This window comes from Pristis pectinata, chromosome 11 (assembly GCF_009764475.1).
Source record: "Pristis pectinata isolate sPriPec2 chromosome 11, sPriPec2.1.pri, whole genome shotgun sequence".
NCBI classification, from domain to species: domain Eukaryota; kingdom Metazoa; phylum Chordata; class Chondrichthyes; order Rhinopristiformes; family Pristidae; genus Pristis; species Pristis pectinata.
In genome coordinates this window covers 30888467-30909350 of record NC_067415.1, presented here as the reverse complement: position 1 = coordinate 30909350, position 20884 = coordinate 30888467, and the positions used below count along the sequence as shown (strand labels likewise).

The 20884-nt window shown below is 38.8% G+C and overlaps 1 protein-coding gene across 1 annotated transcript in view; it reads right to left on the bottom strand.

Moving 5' to 3' along the window:
* The window catches only part of xpo4 (exportin 4), a 98732-nt gene that overhangs the window by 71780 nt on the left and 6068 nt on the right, over positions 1 to 20884 (bottom strand). Inside the window, 1 exon segment of the mRNA XM_052026656.1 lies at positions 1128 to 1233. Within this exon segment, the coding sequence (XP_051882616.1) occupies positions 1128 to 1233 (106 nt within the window).

Here is a 20884-nt window from a genome sequence, read left to right as displayed (position 1 = left end):
TAAAGCAAGTTGAAGTTTTCTTGCCCTGATTTGAATCTAACAACATCAGAGGTATACACTGAGCTTTAGAAAAAAAAGCAAATGCTGGAAATATTCAGCAGGTGAGGCGGCAGCTGTAGGAAGAGGAGTTAATGTTTCAAGTCAAAGAACCTTCAACCTGAAATGTTAGCCATTTCTCTTCCCAGAGATGCAGCCTGACCTGGTGAGTGTCTCAGCATTTTCGGTTCATATCATTTATTTCCAACATCAGTTTTTTTTTCAGATTTTCATATACATTGAGCTTCATTAAAAGAACAGTCAGAGCAAGAGCAGGCCAAACAGCCTTTTAAGCCTGCTCTGCCATTCATCAAAATCATGGTTCCGTTTGACTACAAGACTTCAAAACTACCCCACAAAACCAACAGTTGTTCCATTTGGTCAATTCATATTTTATAGTCAGAGACGGCCAGGAATTTCTGGGTCAGGTGCAAGTCTCTCTACTTCATCCCAACAGTGTGCTCTAACTGCAGTAGCAGAGCTGCAGCTGCCACTGTATCCATGTGAATTTCCCTATTTTTTCCCCCCACATAGTTATCTGTCATTTGTGCAGGGCTCAAAAAAAAGTTTAGCTCAAAGTGAATTGTGAAGAACTTCGATGGTTCACATATATTTCACAAGATACCATTCAGCTCCATGGCTTGTTATCTTTTAGTATGCCTTTGATCTTAAATTATAACATTTGACAAGCACAACTGTTGATTTAATTACCCATGGGATGTGTTTTAAAAAAAACCTAATTCACAAAAATAACAGAAAATGCTGGAGATATCCCACTAAGCTTCTTTGTCATTGTAAGAAGCCTTCACAATAAAGACATATCTTGTGACTATCTGAAGACTAAGAATGGCAAAAGGAGATAATAGAAATCCCACAGCATTTTAAGTGCATGATTCAGAAGGGAAAAAAATTAATTAAAAAATCATTGAAGCAGTAGAGTTTATTATTTCCACCCAGCTCAGCATCTTTTCACAGCTCAAAGAGAAGATTTCTCTTGTGATCTATACAGATTCACAAACATTTATAAGAAAGCAATAACTATTTTTTTCAGTACAGTTGATACTAAACAGATAAAAACAGGAGAAATTTACCTAATATGTGTTTACATACTGCAAATGGTGATTTTGATTTTCTAAATGACAGGAATATGTGTTCTGCATGTTGACGTTGCTCATGACTGACCATGGATGGGGGTGCCTGCGAGAAAAGGAAAATAAGGTTATTTATTATAGCTAGCTTTTGATTACAGGCATATCAGTGTAAAATTATATTGAAGTATTTGGTAACAGTTGAAACTTATTTTGAATTAGTTAAAAAACACTGAAGCTGTCATACAAGATTAACAGCACAGCTACATGCATAAACTACACAAAACAAACTGAACTGCGATCTCTACTCTCAGAATACAGATCATTTAAAAAAAAGTAAATCCCAACTCTTTGGAAAAGTATGAGAGTGCAGCCTTTGGCTTGGTCTGCCTCTTCCTATGGATCAGGTGAACCTAAAATGATAACAATGCTATTCAAAAAGTAATGAGAGTCTCCCAAAATGGACAGACCAATATTCTTTGCTTAACTAATATCAAAAACCAGCTACGCATCTACTTTATTTGTTAAAACATGCTGAACATGCTATAAGTGGTCAGGGCAGGCAACTTCTGTGGAGAGAAAAACAGTTAACATTTCAGGTCAATGGTTTTTCCAGAATTTTCTGTTTTCATTTCAGAGTTCCACCAACTACAGTACTTTGCAAATGGATTAATAAGTTAATAATTTCAAGATAATAAATAAACATTAAATAAGAAAGCAATAAATGTCATTTTAAAAAATAAAAACAAAGCTTTGCATGACATATGGAAGGCCACATGGTGCTGTATAAAAGCAAGCTAAATTGAACTGTTATGTGAAAACAGCGGTCTAGCTTGAAACTAATATCCCAAGCAATGAATAATTAAGAGACAAAATAATGATACCCAACACTCCTCATATGTACTGTATAACACTCTGAGCTAAATAAATCAATCTAGCTCCCTCTATAAGAAAGATTTGGTAATACAGTCAAATGCTGTGCTGCAAAACTAAGTAACAGAATGAACCAAACATTTACTGACAAGCTGGCTTAATCATGTTTTTTCACATTGTAGAAAATTTTACAATTAATTATTATTTTAGTGCAAATTATGCTTTATTCTCAAATATCAAAAAATTACTAAACCAAAAAAATTTCTTGGGATGAAAACACTCATTTTTCTGCAATGCAGAAGAATGTTCCTTTGACTTTCAATGGAGGTCCCACATTTCAACCAGGCTTGCAGGGAGGTGAAGCAGTTTCTTCACAGCTTCCAACAGTGCCCCCTGCACCACAAAAACATTTTGTTTTTCTAGAATACCATGCACTTCTGTCTTCATCTCTCTACCACTAATAACCTAATCCCTAAACAACTCTAATTTCTCAAATCTGTTCTTTGCAGTCCTTTCCTTCTCTACAATTTAGTCGATCTTCACTTCCAGACCCCTCCCTTCAAATTACAGTTGCTCTCTGCACCCTAGCATATCAAGTTCAGACTTTTTTTTCATCTCCCTCAGAGTTTTCATGATTATGTATGCCATCTTCTTTAACCAAATACTGTACATCAGTCCATATTCCTTAGTGCACTACTATTTAGAACCCATTTGCTCAGTTCCATTAACACAAGTCACTCCTTTAGGCAGTATAATCATATTCTTTGAAATGCTTGTTCCTCTGTTTCACTCCAACAGCTACTCAGCTTTAAATCACCAATAAAAACACCATCTCCCAATATCAATCTCTGCTCTTAATATGAAGCTCTCAAAGACAAACGTCTGTGTCATGGGCACTATGTAAATATAATTTGTTGTTGAGGAAAAGCAGGGAATGGAAGTGACTCTGCCAAGAAACAGATCTTCAGCCCATTTTCCTAACCAGGAAAAAAAGGAGTCCTGTTAGGAAAATAAAACAAAATACAAAAACTATTAGGGATAAGCTAGAACATTCTTTACTATATTTAATCTTTAATTAAAACCAACAACATCAGGAGAATTGTCTGGAGAAGCCCAATCTCAGGACGTTGACTCAATTCACAACCCCATGTACTTCCCTCATTGATAATGCTTTTTATGTTAACAATCACACAGAACTACTTTAATTATCAGAAAGCCAGTCCTCACAATACAAATAGTATTTTTGAAACATTCAAAATGGTTGGAAAGGGCTGGGTCAAATGTAAAAGTTACAGAAAGTTAAGAGGTTCAGATCAGTCCTTCATTGTCACTGGATCTGCAACCTGGAACTCCCTGCCGTATGGAAGTACTTTCACCTGAAGAACTGCTTTGATCCAAGGTGGCAACGGACTACCATCTTATTAAGATGGATTAAGGAATGGGCAATATACATTGCCTTGTCAGCAACACCCAAATTCAAAGAAAGATTTTAAAAAAAGACACAAATTCCCATAAGTGGAATGAATAAATTGGGTATTATTTATCAGAAGGAAATACAATGAGTTTCAACACAGCATGACTACAACATTCAGGGGCAATGTGGCATGCAAAGTTTCAAAACAGCTTTACACTTAACAGCTCAATACTTATTTCCCAAATATTTTACTCAAATTTAAAATTTTTGTGGCTTGCTCACATTAGTTTTTTTTTGGCTTGTTCCTTTTCAATCCCCAAATATTTCCTCCACAAAATATATGCAAAAGACAAGATCATGAATCCTACAGGATCATGAATCCTGAATAGTTTTGACATACAAGTCCTCATTCTGGCTAAATAAAGTGGAGCACATGGGGGAGAGAAAGCATTTTTAAACATTGCAATTTAAAAATGCAGCAGCAGGAGGAAATTACCATTTTCAAATCACAAAAATACAATGCAATGATAAAACTTTCACTAGTCCTAACTTCTTCAGCTAGCTTCACTTTTCTCTACAGCCACATCCAATTCAGATCTGCAACTCTTGCTTGCCATCCAGTGACTCTTGCTGGAAGGTGCATGTGTGTATGTCAGTTTATAACAGACATTTAGTTGTGATGCTCCACACTCAAATCAACTGCTGCCATTCAAACAAAAGCTGCTTATATCAGTATCAGAATGCACCTATCACTTGTGAAACCTGATCACAGCATTACATCAGTCATTTTGTAAAAAAGGGAAAGAATAAATAAGGGAGAAAAAGGACACTTAATTTCCAAGTTATATACTGTATTTAAAGTACTGAACTTCAAAAGGAAAAAAATGTTACAATTAAGTTCCTTACACAAAATAATTTGCGAATATCAATGTATCAGTAATGGTTCCGTGCACTAGAGGGCACAGGTTTAAGGTGAGAGGGGAAAGATTTAAAAGGGGCCCATGAAGCAACTACTTCATGTAGAAAGTGGTATGTATATGGAATGAGCTACCAGAAAGTGGTTGAGGCAGGTACAATAACATTTAAAAGACATTTGGAAAGGTACATGGATAGGAATGGTTTAGAGAGACATGGGCCAAACGTGGGCAAATGGGACTAGCTTAAATGGGCATCTTGGTCAGCATGGATGTTGGGCCGAAGGGCCTGTTTCTGAGCTATATTACATTATGACTCTATCACCCTGCAGTTACTTGCCCAGACTACTCTGAGAGCACCTCCAAAACCTGCAAGGACAAGGGCAGAAACCACATGGTTGAACCACCACCTGGAGGTTCCCCTCCAAGTCATGCACTATCCTGACTTGGAAATGTATCACCTGTCCATCATCGCTGCATCAAAAGCCTGGAACTCCCAGTGTGAGCACCATCTCTCTGCACACCTGCTGTTTTGGTTGGCACTTAATGCCTTCTGAAATTCCAAATACACGAACCACCACAAGTTAAAATTTCAAAAAGCTAACAGATTTGTCAAATGCAACTTTTCTATTATAAATCCATGCCAACTCTGCCCAAGTGCCCTGCTACCACTTCTTTAATAAGATTCTGGCATTTTCCTTACTACTGATGATAGGCTTACTGGTCTGTAGTTTCCTGTTTTCTATCTCCTTCCTTCCTTACTGGGATTATACTTGTGAGTACAGTCCTAGAAATCCATGGAATTTTGGAAAGTGATAACCAGTGCATCGACTATCTTCATACACACCTCTTTCAAAACTTCAGGATACAGATTATCAGGTCCTCGGGAATTATGGGCTTTGTGTTCTATTAACTATTCCAACACTAATCTACTAATGTCAGTTTCTCTCAGCTGCTGCTTCACTCCAGATCTGTTGTTCCCACTATTTCCAGGAGCTTTTCCATATCTTCCTCGACGAAGACAGTTAAAATATTTCTCTGCCATTTCCTTAATCTTCAGTATAATTTTGACTGTCTGTCTGTTAGGGACTCACATTAATTTGTGCTAATCTTTTCCTTTTTAAATATCAATAGAAGTCTCCACCGTCTTTTTTTCAGGCTTCTCATTAAGTCACTCATATTCTACTTTCCTTTTCCTTATAAATTTCTTGGTCCTCCTTTGTTCAGTTTTGAAATATTCGCAGTCTTCAGGCTTACTGGTCATTTTGGCAACATCTTAAGCCTTTTCCTCCAAGCTAATACTTTTTTTTTTACCTCTTAACCATAACTGAACCATTTTTCTTCTTTGGTTTCTATGCCTTAAAAATGAATAAATATTTGTTAACTATGGGATAATTCTTGAAACATTAGTCAGAACTTTTAATGCAGTTTCCCAATCCAAAAATGCCAACACACACCAATTGTCACATCACTTTTAAATAATCCCCAGTAGAGTTCCTGGCATGCTTTTCTATACTCCTCAGTGGTAATGCTGCTGAATCACACTGGATTGTGACTGAACTCTCCCATTCAGGGTTCTTCCTGTGCTGTTGTGTCCATTAGTGCTTTTGCAGAACAACATTCAACATGGAATACTACTGATTCATCAGCTTAGAAGGTGAATAGTATGTTGATTACCTTGGCAGGACACAAAATCAATATTAAAAGGTCTCTTCAGGACTATTCCCTCCCAACATTGCCAGTGAGTCAAGGTATTACCAGGTATGGTGACGGAGCTATGAATCACTTATTTCTCCTGCTCACCTGCCCCATATCCAATTATCAAGAAATGATGAAATCTGGAGCTCACCACAGGGTATGGAGGATAGGATCCCGCTATTTGGGTACAGCAACAAAGCTACTGATAAAGTTTCTCAAATATTGCACCTTAATGATACAATATTTATTATATTTAAAAATATAGGTCACAACATTCCATTTGAAGCTGCATTAGAACATTTCGTACCATGCTCCCTAAAAAAATCTATAAGTGTCAACTTTTACCCAAGAACATTTAGCACCTTGTGCCTATTCTGTCATTCATTTAAGAAATGTTTGACCTTATCATACTCAACTACACTTTCTTGCCTGAAGCCCATAACCCTCAACTCTTATTGTCTAAATATCCATCTTGTTCTTTAGTCTTCAATATAATTAATGGCTCAGTTGCCATAGCTCTCAAGGAAAAAAAACAACTCATCTACAGCTTATATGGATGACCCATTCTGAAACTATGCTCCTTAGTTTTTGTACTCTTTCAAGGGGAAATATCCTCTCAACATCCATCCTGTCAGGACTCCTTAGTGCTCCATTAAGTGCTCCTATATATTCCATTAAGAAGATCTCTCACTTCTTTTGAAATTCAATGTGTAGAATTTCAATTTCAAATGAATTTCACTTTCAACTCCTTCATCCCATGAATAAACCTAGTGAATCTTCTCCAAAGTGTCTCCAAATGCAAGAAGATTCTTCCTTAAATAAGACCAAAAATCCATTGAGTACTGCAGTTGTAGTTGCACCAGCTTGTCCTGTTGTTTCTTTACAGTACAGGAGAAGCTTTAAGGCAGATGGTCGAGATACAGCTACAGATGTAGACAGTCAGGTGACACAGATAAGAACGTGCATTGATATAGACATGCACAAACTGAAAATGCCAGTGAAGTACCTTTGAAGTGTAGAGACTGCAGTAATTAAGAAAAGTGACAGCCAATCTACACAAAAGGATGAAACAATGTAATAATGGCTAGGTCATTTGACTTTAGGTTTCAATTGAGAAATAAGTATTAGCCAGTATATCACAGAGGATTTTTTCACTTTAGAGAACAACAAACCAAGGCCACTGCCTAACATTTAAAAGACCTCTGTGGAAGAGAACCATTTAGTTCATCCAGGCTAGACAACCAAATGATGAAATATAATTTGTGAAAAACGGCAAGCATACATATTAGCTGTGTAATGCTGCCAATCCACCATATACCAGAGTCCAATCTTAAATTAAACTCAGCAATTAGTATCACTTCCAAAACAAAACAGAGATTACTGGAAATACTCAACAGGTCAGGAAGCACCTGCAGAGAAAGAAATGGAGTTAACGGATTCAACAATGAATTCAATTTCAGATTACCATAGTTCCCAGTTTGTATCAGAACCGGAAAGGTCATCAACTTGTAATATTAACTCTGCTCCATGGATGCTCCCTAGCCTGCTGACGATTTCCAGCACTTTCTATTTATATTTTAGATATCTAGCAACTGTAGTTTTTTTGCTTTCGAATGTCAATCCCAAACAGTGCTCTCCATTGATTTTTGCAGTCTGTTGATGCTGAATTACTGCTACAAAAATCACACTTGTTTTTTGATTTTTATTTAGCCAATTACCTATTAATCACCTGAAAATATTTAAATATTAACTATAGATTCAAGGACAATATGTAGCGGCTGCTACCGTGATGTGAAAGTAAGACACTAGTCGATGAGCTGCAGAACAAAAACTGATTTATTTTCCAGCCTTGCGTGGGCCTTTTAAGAGGAACGGTTCCCGCCCACCAAAAACAGAAATGATGTATGCGCTACGTCATCAAACTTTTCCCGTGCGCGGGTTCTCCCCGTCACTCGGGGATGACGAAGGCCCAGCGCCATCTTGGGCCTCGCCGCTCCGATGACGTGTGGCCCGACCGCCGAGCCAGTTCGCTTGTTCGGACAATGAGTTGCTACAAATAAATAATTGTTGGTTCAGGGCTTTGACATATAAAGGTTAATACATTTACTCATTTGCTTGTACAGATTCTAATCAATGTTAATAGCAACATATTCCAAACTGAATAAGTCAAAGACAACTTAGGAAGTAAAATTTAAACATCATTTATTCTTAGCACAGAATGGATAACATTGGCAAGACAGTTTCTCAACAAATAGTTCCACAAAGGAGACAACATCTACTTTCGTACTAATAAATATTGTCAGGGTACAGACCCCAATTCTCTATAATGAGATCAGAATGTCCACTTATGCCAACTATGGCTCTGGTCACACACCCATGTACTCCATTTGACAGACCTTCTCACCTTGTATTAGTCTAGTCTACAATGCATATCCAGTAATGAACAAACTTAATTTGTCACAACAATTCAAAACCGAGTTTTCACAAGCACCAGACATTACTTTTTTTTGTATAGCACTTTTACTTCCATTGAACAATTCTAACTGTCCTTCTGTAGTTCATTTTGAAAAGATATCAAGTTCCCTAATTATTCTAAACAACAACAATAACATTCATTTATATCGTAGTATTAACTTCATAAAACAGCTTAAGGCACTTCACAGGTATGATTAAAATTTGACAGCAAGGCAGACGAGTATTTGGACCGATGAGCGAAACCTGAATGCAAGATTTTGAGATGCCATAAAAAGACAAAAAAGATTGGGAGGTTTGAAAAGGGAATCCCAGAACTTGGGGGTTCAGCTTCGAAGCAAAGAAAGCAGGACATCCACAGTGATCAGAATTGGAGACTCAATTAGGGAAGCAAAACACCATGGAAGAATTTGAAAAGGTTGATGCAAATTTTAAAATCAAAACTTTACTTAATTAATAGCCACAAATACCAAACAGCTCATAACAAAACTCATGAACTGATTCTAATTTACACAAGTCAGCTGCTCCTGATGAAAAAAAATGAGACATACTTCAAAAAATTAGTTTGCAGCAGTAAAGAAAAAACACCCTATAAAATTCCTTTCAGTGTTGGATGCTCTAGCTTCCTCATTTTTATATGCCTAAATGGCTGCAACTTTTGCATTCATGTATGTTACTACTTTATCCTGAACACCATCATAACAAGGCAGCTTAATTTGTGCCAACATACAGATATCAGTAGCATTCCAGAATTTTCTAAAATTTTTAGTACCATGAATGCAACTAGCTGTGCTTATAAAGGAAAACACCGGAGTTAATATGTACAGTCCGTTTTGCTTAACTACGCAGGAATCGGGATAGACTGTTCAGCCCTTTGCTGCTGTCTCACAATTACAGTAAAGCATGTGTCTTTTGCAGCTCACATATATTTACCCATGCTCAAAATTGCTTGAAAGACATAGCTAGCAAAAATTAATTGATCTCTGTTTGGAAAACTTCAATTGATCCTGAATCCATTGCTTTTTCAGGGTAGGATGCTCCTGATCTGTACTGTACTTCCTGACTGCTTGCCTACATGTCCCACCTCCAATGTTAATGCTATTATCTCTATGGATAACTACCAAAAGAATTAGTTTCTCTATCCAAACTATCAAATCTTACTGATTGGAGTGTGGAGATGCAATTGTTATGATCTGATCACCTCAATTCCTTAAAATTTGACTGCACTCTCTCGAGTTTATGTCTCTCTCTTATACAGTCCCTTGAGGTTAAGGATGTCTTGCCCAATGCTGAGGTGGCTGACAAGGCCATGGTGAGATACCAGACTGTCAAAGTGGTGAGCAAGCTTGTGAGGCGATGCACTCCTTACACTACTTGCATTAAGCTTTTTTCTGCTCCTAACAAATGGACACATTTTCAAAGCCATCCTAAATGCTCCGTCGTCATTATGAGCATACATAAGTAAAAGATTCCAGAGTTGACAAAGATGTTACACATTTTCAAAGGAGGCTTTTGAGAACATCTTGAATCCTTTTTTTCTGCAAATCTGGTAATATCCCACTGTGACAGAAATCAGAATAGTGCCTATTTCAGCATCTGGTATCAAGCACGTATATGATATGACCTAGCTATCCTAGCCTCAATGCTGGGGATATCAACCTGGAAGAGGATGCGAACAGTGGCTGGCCTATTCTGCCAGTAGATTTGGAGAAATGTACAGAAACTGCAATGGCAGTATATCTACAGTGCTTTGTACTTGCTTCAAGTCAATCATAAGTGTATAGGGAGGATAGCTTTGTGTTGAATTTAAGGCCTTGATGTTCAAACAAAATTTTCCTCATATAGCCATTGGCTGTACTGACACTGCAGTGATTTCCATCATCAAGGTCTGCCTTTATTGAGGAATGACTACCGAGATATGGAGAGTGGTCCACATCTTCTTGCCATGGAGCTTTATCGCTGCAAGGCAGTGTTGAACAGCAAGGGCAGGTACGCGGAGGACCTTTGTTTTACAGAAGTGTAAAGCCCACTTTCTCATCTGCTTCAATCAATGTATTCTTAATGCTTAATTTAACCCCTAATACATTCTGGTGAATTTGCACTGTACATGTTAAGGTCAGTATATTTTTCTATTATTTTTGATGCCTAAGCCTGAATACAATACAGTACTCAGAATATGATCTGACCAAGACCCTGCACAAATGAAACATTTCCTCAATTTAGAAATACACCTCCTTGAAATATAAACAACATTCCATTAGGTGTTTTTGATTACTTATAGCATCTGTCCAGTAGTTAATGATTTTATATGATTACTATTGGTGCCTCATTATTAGGAAATTATCCAGTTTGTTTTGCTCAGATTCAAATGGACAATCTCACATTTCCCCCAGATGGAATTCAATCTACCCATAATTGAAAATCAAAAAACACAGATGCTGGAAATCCAAAACAAAAATGGAAGATGCTACAAATACTCAGCAGGTCCAGCTGCATCAGTGGGAAGAGAAACAGTCATGTTTCAAGTCAGAGCTGGGAAGGAGACAAAAGAAGCTTGTAAAGCTGCAGGGAGGGTGGAGAGGGGGATGCCTGTGAATGAGCAAAACTGGGGTGCCCCTGGGGATCTGTAAACAAGGTTATCTGGTCCAACACTGATGCAGCCTGACCTACTGAATATTTCCAGTATTTTCTGTTTTTGTTCAATTTACCCATGGCTTAGTCCACCCATAACCCAGTGATTTATCAATACTCCATTGTAAATTTGGATATATTATTCTGTTCTTTCAAACATATTATGTTAAGTCTGAGATGACAGATCCCAACTCACCACATCCAGCCTGCAAATAACTTATTTGAAAGATTTTTATTTGCATACATCAGATGTGGCCATGACTGGCAAGGGCATTTATTGGCCATCTATAATTGCCCTCGAGGAAATGCTAGTGAGCCACCTCGTCGAACTCTGCAGTTTTTCTGAAGCTACTCCCCTAGTACAATAGGGAAGAGAGTTCCAGGATTCAGACCCAGTGACAATCAAGTTACAGCACTAAATCTCCTAGTGAGGATGGCAAGCAAACTGGAGGAAACTTGTGCTTAGTGATGTTCCCATGTGCTTGCAGACCTTGTACTTCTTGGTGGAAGAGGTGGTGGGTTTGCTAATTCTTGTTAAAGTAGCCTCATTACATAACTGCAGTACATATTGTGAAGGCTACCCAGTTGTGTACTGTCTAATAAGAAGTGGCTCATCACCTAATTCCTCAAAGCTTCTCCACCAACCAGTAGTGGATTTTGGATATTTACAAAATATTCACCACCTGAACAGATAATCTACAGAGTTATTCAATAATATCACCCAAAATAAAAATGTACAAATCGATACCAACAGCACTGCTCCAATATCTATCCTTCCACCATCAGTGCACGGCAAGTGCAGTACACATGATGTTCAAGGTGCATCTTAGTAAATGGCAATTTACCCTTTATTTTGCTGCAAATTCAACTGCTAATCAAAAGTAGCCATGCTGGGAGAACAATATTATCCCTATTTAATGGTAACAACTTATTGTCCCAGATATAGTTGTTCAAAATAGTATGGATAGAAGTAATCATCTACTGAATTGTTTCATATACATTGGTGTTTCTTTGTAGTTATTTGGTCTTTGGCTTCAAAGTCATTAGCCAACTTTAGAAGCAGTAACACCTGCAGGATTTCAGGGATTCTAGAAGGCTCAACATCATCTCAAAGCAATGTGATAAATGAATCCATTCCAGTAAAGCCCACATTCAGAGAATAAATAGAGTCAAGATGATACTAAAGTGAGGAAGAGAGACAAACACCTGCACAAAAAAACTTAGATAAAATCCATAAATAAATGCCAATGAAAGTCAATCAAATAACTAATCATCAGATGGATAAGCCACATGTCCAATAACCCTCTATTTATGAGCAGTTAGCAGTCAATAATTTCAAAGCACTCAAAATTTACCTCAAGTACTTATATAGAATGCATCCATAATGTTTTCAGAAACAGAGCTACAGAAATTCAAGAAATGGTAAACAGGTTGTTTACGCCATTATTCTGGAGATATCTTTGATCTGGTAGATTTCTTTGATATGCTAATATGTTACAGCATGAGCAATACAAATTTTATCACCAAATTATTGAAAGAATTGTTAAATGTAATTGATTATTAAAGTCAGAATTATCCCAACACTGAATGAAGATGTGGGGGAGAATAAAATAAGGTAGGTTTAGTGTGAAAATGGGTGCTTTACAGTCAGCATGATCTCAATGGGCCAAAAGGCCCGTTTCTGTGCTGTATTTCTCTATGACTCTACGACTGATTTATCCATGATTCAAATCTACTGGCTAACTAGAATAAAGTAACTGTTATAAAATATGTTAAGAATCCTGTCAGACTGGCTTTCAGCCTGTCATCAGATTTTATCTGAGAACAAATTGTGCCCGATATCACACATGGAAAAATTCCAACAAAAGCAATTGCACAGCCTGCAAAATATTGTATATGTTATACCACTGCATTATCTTTGCTGGTTTTTAGAATGGTTGGGATTTCCATTAATAATATGATAAAAATCAATTGAATTGTGCCAATTATTATTTGGAGGGAACACAACACCCTTCCCCCCTTCCCCACCACCCACCCACCCCCCCCCCCCAAATACATTATGTTTCAATGGGAGGAGTTGTGGGCAGGATGGGTGAGCAGTGGTCAGCAGGAGAAAATGAAAAGGATAATTTGCTAAAATCAAATTTGCCGCATTGGCTCCTTGCAGCTATCAAAATGCACCCACACCAAAAGGAGATCATTTTAAGTACAACATTGCAGACATCCAAATAACTATGTACTTTTACAAATTTTTCACAAACACCATGAATGGTCATAATTGTATCGATAACAGTGTTCAGCTACGTCTTGCTAAAGTCATCTAGACTTCATCCTGATAGTTACAATTAATCATGGAATCACAGAAAATTGATTGTCTCCTTCTGTCTCATTCAACCTATCACGTGCATGCCAGTGAAAAATAAAGCTACCTAGACTACTCTCGCCTTATAGCACCAGATATGCAGGTCGCAATTCTTCCAATACACAATCTAGTTTTTTTTAAAAGTGTGCTGAGGGTTTCTGCCTCTATAACCCTTTCAGGCTATGATTTCCAGACCTCGGCAACATCTAAGTGATTTTTTTTTTGTTCCTTACATCCCCTTGAAACCTTCTACCAATTTTCTATCTCTTACCCAAGATCCACAAACTGGACTGCCCTGGTAGATTATGCATCTCAATTGACTTCTCCACGTAAGATTACATTTCTTGATTTTGAATGTCACTGTACCAAAGAAAAGTGGAGCTCTGTCAATTCAGAAGCAAACCATCAGTATGTTGCATCTGGCCATATCTGTGAACCATGGACTAGGATTGCATCACAATGATTTTGCAAATGAATGAAATTTGTAGTGTGCCAGCTCAGTCCTATTGTACAGCAACACACAAAATGCTCGAGGAACTCAGCGGGTCAGTCAGCATCAATGGAGGGAAATGGACAGTCGACATTTCGGGTTGAGACCCTTCATCAGGTTAGGATAACTAAGCTATAATTCCCTCATTTTGCCTTTCATATTACTTAAGTAGCACTGTGGCATGCACAATTTTCCAATCTAAAGTAATGAATTGATAAAACTTTGAGAAATCATTGTTAGAATAGATGCAACATTCTCACCTACTTCCACTCTAAACTTTGCCCAAGATGTTTGGTCCAAGGCATTTGTCACTCTTTAGTCCCATTAGTTTCTGTTATATTGCTGATCTGTCTGTTAATTGTGGCAAGGTTCTGCCCAAATTCAATATTAGTTTCTGAGTTGTCAGGCAGTTTCCCTTTCTCTATTGTAACATCTTGAAGTAATTTTTGAATGCCTGTCATGTTATTTTCATTTACAATATCACTGTTAGTTGTAATAATGTTGTCAAGGGACTGACATTACTCCTGATCCCTGTTATACTTACCTTAATTGGAAATAAATACTGACTTTGATATCCCTTATGCCTTTCTTTTCATAAACCACTTTTCTTTTCATAACTTTTCTTCTTAGTACCTCTCCTAGTCCCTAGTTGTACCAGTTTGTGTATTTCTGTGTGTTTTCTTTTAGCCTTATACTGTCCCTTCCTGTTTAGTTAGCCACGGCTGCTCTTTTTTTGACAAGTAGTGGTCTTGCCCTCTTCTGGTAATAAACTGTCTCTGCATCACATTGACTTCTGTTTTGAATGCAATCCATTAACAGATTTGCCCAGTTCATTATGGATAATCTCTTTTGACAAAGTTTAAGAGCTAAGTTTAGGAGGCTCACCAACAGAATGAAATTGGAACATTGAAAGGAAATGTAGATATGAAAAGCAATATTTTGAGATGGAGAGGATATGTGATCTGATACAAAAGCCCTTAAGCAAAGAGGCAGGGATTGGAAAGGATTTGAGGATTAATGGTGGAGGCAATGAACAATGAATTCAATTTTCTCAGTGTTAAACCAAAATAAGCTCATCAAATATTGAATTACAACACAATATTAAGAAGTAGAAAAGGTATCAACTGGCCCAGTGCATGCAGATGATCTGGAAACAGTAGGCCACAGACTCCACAAAGCCCTGGGCTGGGGCAGAAGAATCATTATTCAAGGTGCTATGGGGGTTCTGTTTGAATACAGTAGATCTCTGATTTATGTAGGAGCTCAGTTTTGGAAGCTGTTCACTGGAGCCATTTGTATGTTTATTATTTTATTTTTACCTCAATGGTCATAGGCTCCTATCATATTCTATGCATTGCATGAATACACTGTACATATTGTGCAGTAAAATGGGGAGGGGGGGAGGAATAGTGAATTATATAGCTTCTGTAGAAATAAAAATAAAACATGAATTAGAATGTAATTCAACATTAGTAGTAATTAACCCCTATGTGGTGGTGATGATAGGCTGCTGGATAATTAATCAGATGAAGAGGAAGGAGGAGGATGGGGTTGGTTACAGTTGTGTTGATGCTGCCGAAGGTGAATACGCTGGTGTTCATAATGAAGGTTGAGTAGACTTTGTCCAGGGAGAACTGCACAGCAGATTTTGTTTCATCTATCCTAGATGGCCTTGCAGCAAATATAGACCATTTTGGAGATCCTGCTGACCTTCACAACCCTAGTGGCATTGTATTGGTATTAGTTTATTATTGTCACTTGTACCGAGGTACAGTGAAAAGCTTGTCTCACAAACCGATCGTACAGGTCAATTCATTACACAGTGCAGTTACATTGAGTTAGTTGCAGGGTGCATTGATGTAGTACAGGTAAAAACAGTAACAGTGCAGAGTAAAGTGTCACAGCTACAGAGAAAGTGCAGTGCAATAAGGTGCAAGGCCACAACAAGGTAGATAGTGAGGTCATAGTCCATCTCATCGTATAAGGGAACCGTTCAATAGTCTTATCACAGTGGGGTAGAAGCTGTCCTTAAGTCTGGTGGTACGTGCCCTCAGGCACCTGTATCTTCTACTCGACGGAAGAGGAGAGAAGAGAGAATGTCCCGGGTGGGTGGGGTCTTTGATTATGCTGACTGCTACACCAAGACAACAAGAGGTAAAGACAGAGTCCAGGGAGGGGAAGCTGGTGTCTGTGAATGCGCTGGGCTGTGTCCACAACTCTCTGCAGCTTCTTGCAGTCCTGGGCAGAGCAGTTGCCGTACCAAGCAATGATACATCCTGATAGGATGCTTTCTATGGTGCATCAGTAAAAGTTGGTGAGAGTCAAAGGGGACAAACCAAATTTCTTTAGCCTCCTGAGGAAGTAGAGGCGCTGGTGAGCTTTCCTGGCTGTGGCATCTATGTGATTTGACCAGTACAGGCTGTTGGTGATGTTCACGCCCAGGAACTTGAAGCTCTCAACCCTCTTGACCTCAGCACCATTGATGTAGACAAGTGCATGTACACCACCCCCTTTCCTGAGGCCAATGACCAGCTCTTTTGTTTTGTTGACGTTGAGGGAAAGGTTGTTTTCATGACACCATTCCACTAAGCTCTATCTCCTTCCTGTACTCCGACTCATCGCTGTTTGAGATATGGCCTACAACGGTGGTATCATCTGCAAACTTGTAGATGGAGTTCGAGCATAATGATGGGCTATTGGTTGGAAGCACGTCTTCTTGTAATTGCTAATCCCATCAGCTTTAAATCCATCTTTTATGGAGATCCTCCGAGAAGTTTGTGTATTAGAACCATGGGCATTCTGAACCACAAACTATTTGGATGTTTAGAGAGCTAAAATCTGCATTATACTTTGACTCTAGTTTTACCAAAAGGACTAAGAAAGTTTGTGACTTTTAGGACAAGATATTCAAAATCATCAGGTGTCTTTCAGCCCTTCAGCAACATGTTTGGAGAGACTGTGGTCTAAACTGAGATTAGTTATTAATAGTATCCCCCAAATCCCAATTTGGATCAGCATCTGAGATTGGAACATGTTATGTTTATCAATTTTATGAAGACTTCTTTTTAAGCCATGAAAACTGGCAATACAAGGTTTTAAAGAATCCACTAGTACAATCCAGTGAATAATCTAGTCTTCAAAACGTTGAGTGGTGTTCATTACATTCTTCCGACAATATATCAATTATTGCTGAAATGCCCGAGAGGGGCACTGGCATCTACCCAACAATGTGAAAAATTTCCCAGGCATGCCCCGTTCACTAAAAAAAGGACAAACCAAATCCAGCTAATTACCACTCACCTAATCTACTCTCAGTCATCAGCAAGGTGATGGAAGCTGTCAACATTGCACTGACTAACCCAAAACCTACCTCTTCACAAACATGGACCAAATGTGGACCTAGAGGCGAAGTGACAGTGAATACGTTCAACATCACATCATTTTGATTGAGCGTGCAGTCAAGACATCCTGGCAAAACTGAAGTCAATGGGCATCAAAAGAGAAAATACTCCAGTGGTTGGAGGCAGACCCTTGCATAAAAGAAAATGATGTGGTTGTCAGAGGTCCAGACTGAGGACATAATTGCAGGAATTCCTTGTGACAGTGTCCTTGACCCAACCATCACTGCTTCATCATATGACAATTCTTCCAGCATAAGTGGGGACGTCCACAGGTGATTGTACAATACTCAATTCCATTCATAGCTTCTTAGTCAATTTAAGCAACACATACCAGCATATAGCAAGATCCAGGCAATATTTAGACATGGATTGAGAAGTGGCATGTAACATTTGTGTCACAAAATTGTCAGATAATGACCATATCCATTAAGACTTTCATCATATACCTTTGCCATTGTGGAGGTCACCATGGACCAGAAACGTCAACTGGACCAGCCACATAAATAGTGACTACAAGAAGATTAGAAGAAGTTTGGCACACTGGAGAATGTCTCACTTTCTAACAACCCATGGCCTTTCCAGCATTTGTCACATGTACCGAGTTACAATGAAAAGCTTTGTTTTACATGCCATCCAGAGAGATCATTCCTAAACATTAGTACATTGAGGTAGTAGAAAAGGAAAACCAGTAACAGAATGCAGAATATAGTGTTACAGTTACAAATAAAGAAGTGCAAGTAGGTAAATAAGGTGCGAGAGCCATGACAAAGACACAAGTTAGCAGCACAATAGAATAATTTCCATTTTGCCTGAATGAGTGCAGAACCAATGACTAACACCAAAAGGCAACCCACTTATTTCACACAACAACCATCCTAAAAATTCATTCCCTCCACCACTGGTGCACAGTGGCTGCAGTGTGTACCATTTACAAAATGCACTGCAGTTGCTCACCCAAGCTATTCCAGCAGCACCTTCCAAACCTGTGGCCTGTACGCCCAAGAAGGACATGGGTAGTACATGCATGGGAACACCTTTAGGCTCCTCAAGTCCCATATCATCTTGACTAGGAAATATATTGCTACTCCTTCTTCATCGCTATTAAAATCACAGAACTCGCTACCCAAAGGTCCTGTAAAAATACCTTCACCAGAAGAAGTGTAGCATTTTAAGGTAGCAGCTCACCATCACAGTTCATAACCTTGCCTCATTCTTTTTTTAAAAAAAATACAGGTTCAATGAGTCTTTCATCTACCACTAGAAGAATCTAGGAGCTTGAAGTACACAACCAAGATTTGACTTACCATCACTTCCAGTTTCTACAAAAAGAACCACCAGTGTTACCAGGGCAAAAGCACTCTTCTAACTAGGGCTGTGGATAGGGCTTTATACTAAATAGTAGGGGGTGAGTTCAACAGACTGGAAAAGTATGGATAAAGTAAAAGGGAAGGAGAATGCAGGAGAGGTTACTGAAGTCTCCAGAATAAATAACAAGGCAAAGTTTAGAAAGGGATAAGAATTTAACTTCAGGCAACATGGAGAAAAATTTGAGAAGAAGGGTGGTGAATACAGGACTGAAGGTGTTATATTTGAGTGCACACAGTATATGAAACAAGGTAGGTGAGCTTATTGCGGAGTTAGAGATTGGCAGGTACAATGTTGTGGGCATCACAGAGTCGTGACTGAAAGATCACAGCTGGGAGCAAAACATCCAAGGATAGATATCCTATTGAAAAGACAGGCAGGTGGGCAGAGGGGGTGGTGTGACTCTGTTGATAAAAAATGAAATCAAATCCTTAGCAAGAACTGACACAGGATCAGAAGATGTAGAATCCTTGTGGGTAGAGTTGAGAAACTGCAAGGGTAAAAAGACCCTGATGGGAGATGTATACAGGCCTCCAAATAGTAGCCAGAGTGTGGGGGACAATTTACAACAGGAGACAAAAAAGTCATGTAAGAAAGGCAGTCATGGGACTTCAATATGCATGTAGACTGGGAAAATCAGATTGGCACGAGATCCCAAGGGAAGGAATTTGTAGAATGCCTAGGAGATGGCTTTTTAGAGCAGCTTGTTATCAAGCCCACTAGGGAAAAGAAAATTCTGGATTTGGTGTTGTGAAATGAACCAGATTTGATTAGGGAGCTTAACACAAGGGAACCCTCAGGAGGTAGTGATCATAATAGGATAGAATTCACCCTGCAGTTTGAGAGGAAGAAGCTAAAATTGGATGTATCGGTATTACAGTTGAGTAAAGGTAACTACAGAGGCATGAGAGACGAGCTGGCCAAAGTTAATTGGAAGGGAATCCTAGAAGGGTTGACGGTACAGCAGCAACGGCAGGAGTTTCTGGGAGTAATTCAGAAGACACAGGATCATTACATCCCAAAGAAGAAGGAGCATTCTAATGGGAGGATGAGGCAACCGTGGCTGACAAGGGAAGTCAAAGACAGCATAAAAGCAAAAGGGAGGCCATACAATATTGCAAAGAATTAGCAGGAAGCTAGAGGATTGGGAAGCTTTTAAAAACCAACAGAAGGCAACTAAAAAAGCAATAAGGGAAGAAAAGATGAAATATGAAGGTAAGCTAGCCAATAAGATAAAAGACGATACCAAAAGTTTTTTCAGATATATAAAGAGCAAAAGAGAGGCAAGAATGGACATCAGACCAGTGGAAAATGATGCTGGAGAGGTAGTAATGGGGAATAAAGAAATGGCAGACAAACTGAATGAGTATTTTGTGTCAGTCTTCACTGTGGAAGACACCAGCAACATGCAAGAAATTCAAGAGAGTCGGGGCAGAAGTGAGTGTAGTTGCTGTTACTAAGGAGAAGGTGCTTGGGAAGCTGAAAGGTCTGAAGGTGGATAAGTCACCTGGACAGGATGGACTACACCCCACAGTTCTGAAAGAGGTAGCTGAAGAGATTGTGGAGGCATTAATAGTGATCTTTCAAGAATCATTAGAGTCAGGAATGGTTCTAGAGGACTGGAAAATCGCAAATGTCACTCCACTTTTTAAGAAGGGAGCAAGGCAAAAGACAGGAAATTATGGACCAGCTAGCTGGACTTCAGTGGTTGGTGAGATTTTAAGAGTCCATTGTTAAGGATGAGGTTTCGGGGTACTTGGAAGCACATGATAAAGTAGGCCGAAGTCAGCATGGTTTCCTTATGGGGAGATCTTGCCTGACAAATCTGTTGGAATTCTTTGAGGTAGTAACAAGCAGGATAGACAAAGGAGAGTCAGTGGATGTTGTTTACTTGGACTTTCAGAACACCATTGGTGTTCCCCAGGGGTCAGTGTTGGGTCTGTTACTTTTCACATTATATGTTAATGATCTGGATGACAGAATTAATGGATGTGCAGCCAGATTTGTGGATGATACAAAGATAGGTGGAGGGGCAGGTAGTGTTGAGGAAGCAGGGAGTCTGCAGAAGGACTTGGACAGGTTGGGAGAATGGGTAAAGAAGTAGGAGATGGAATACAGCGTAGGGAAGTGTACAGTCATG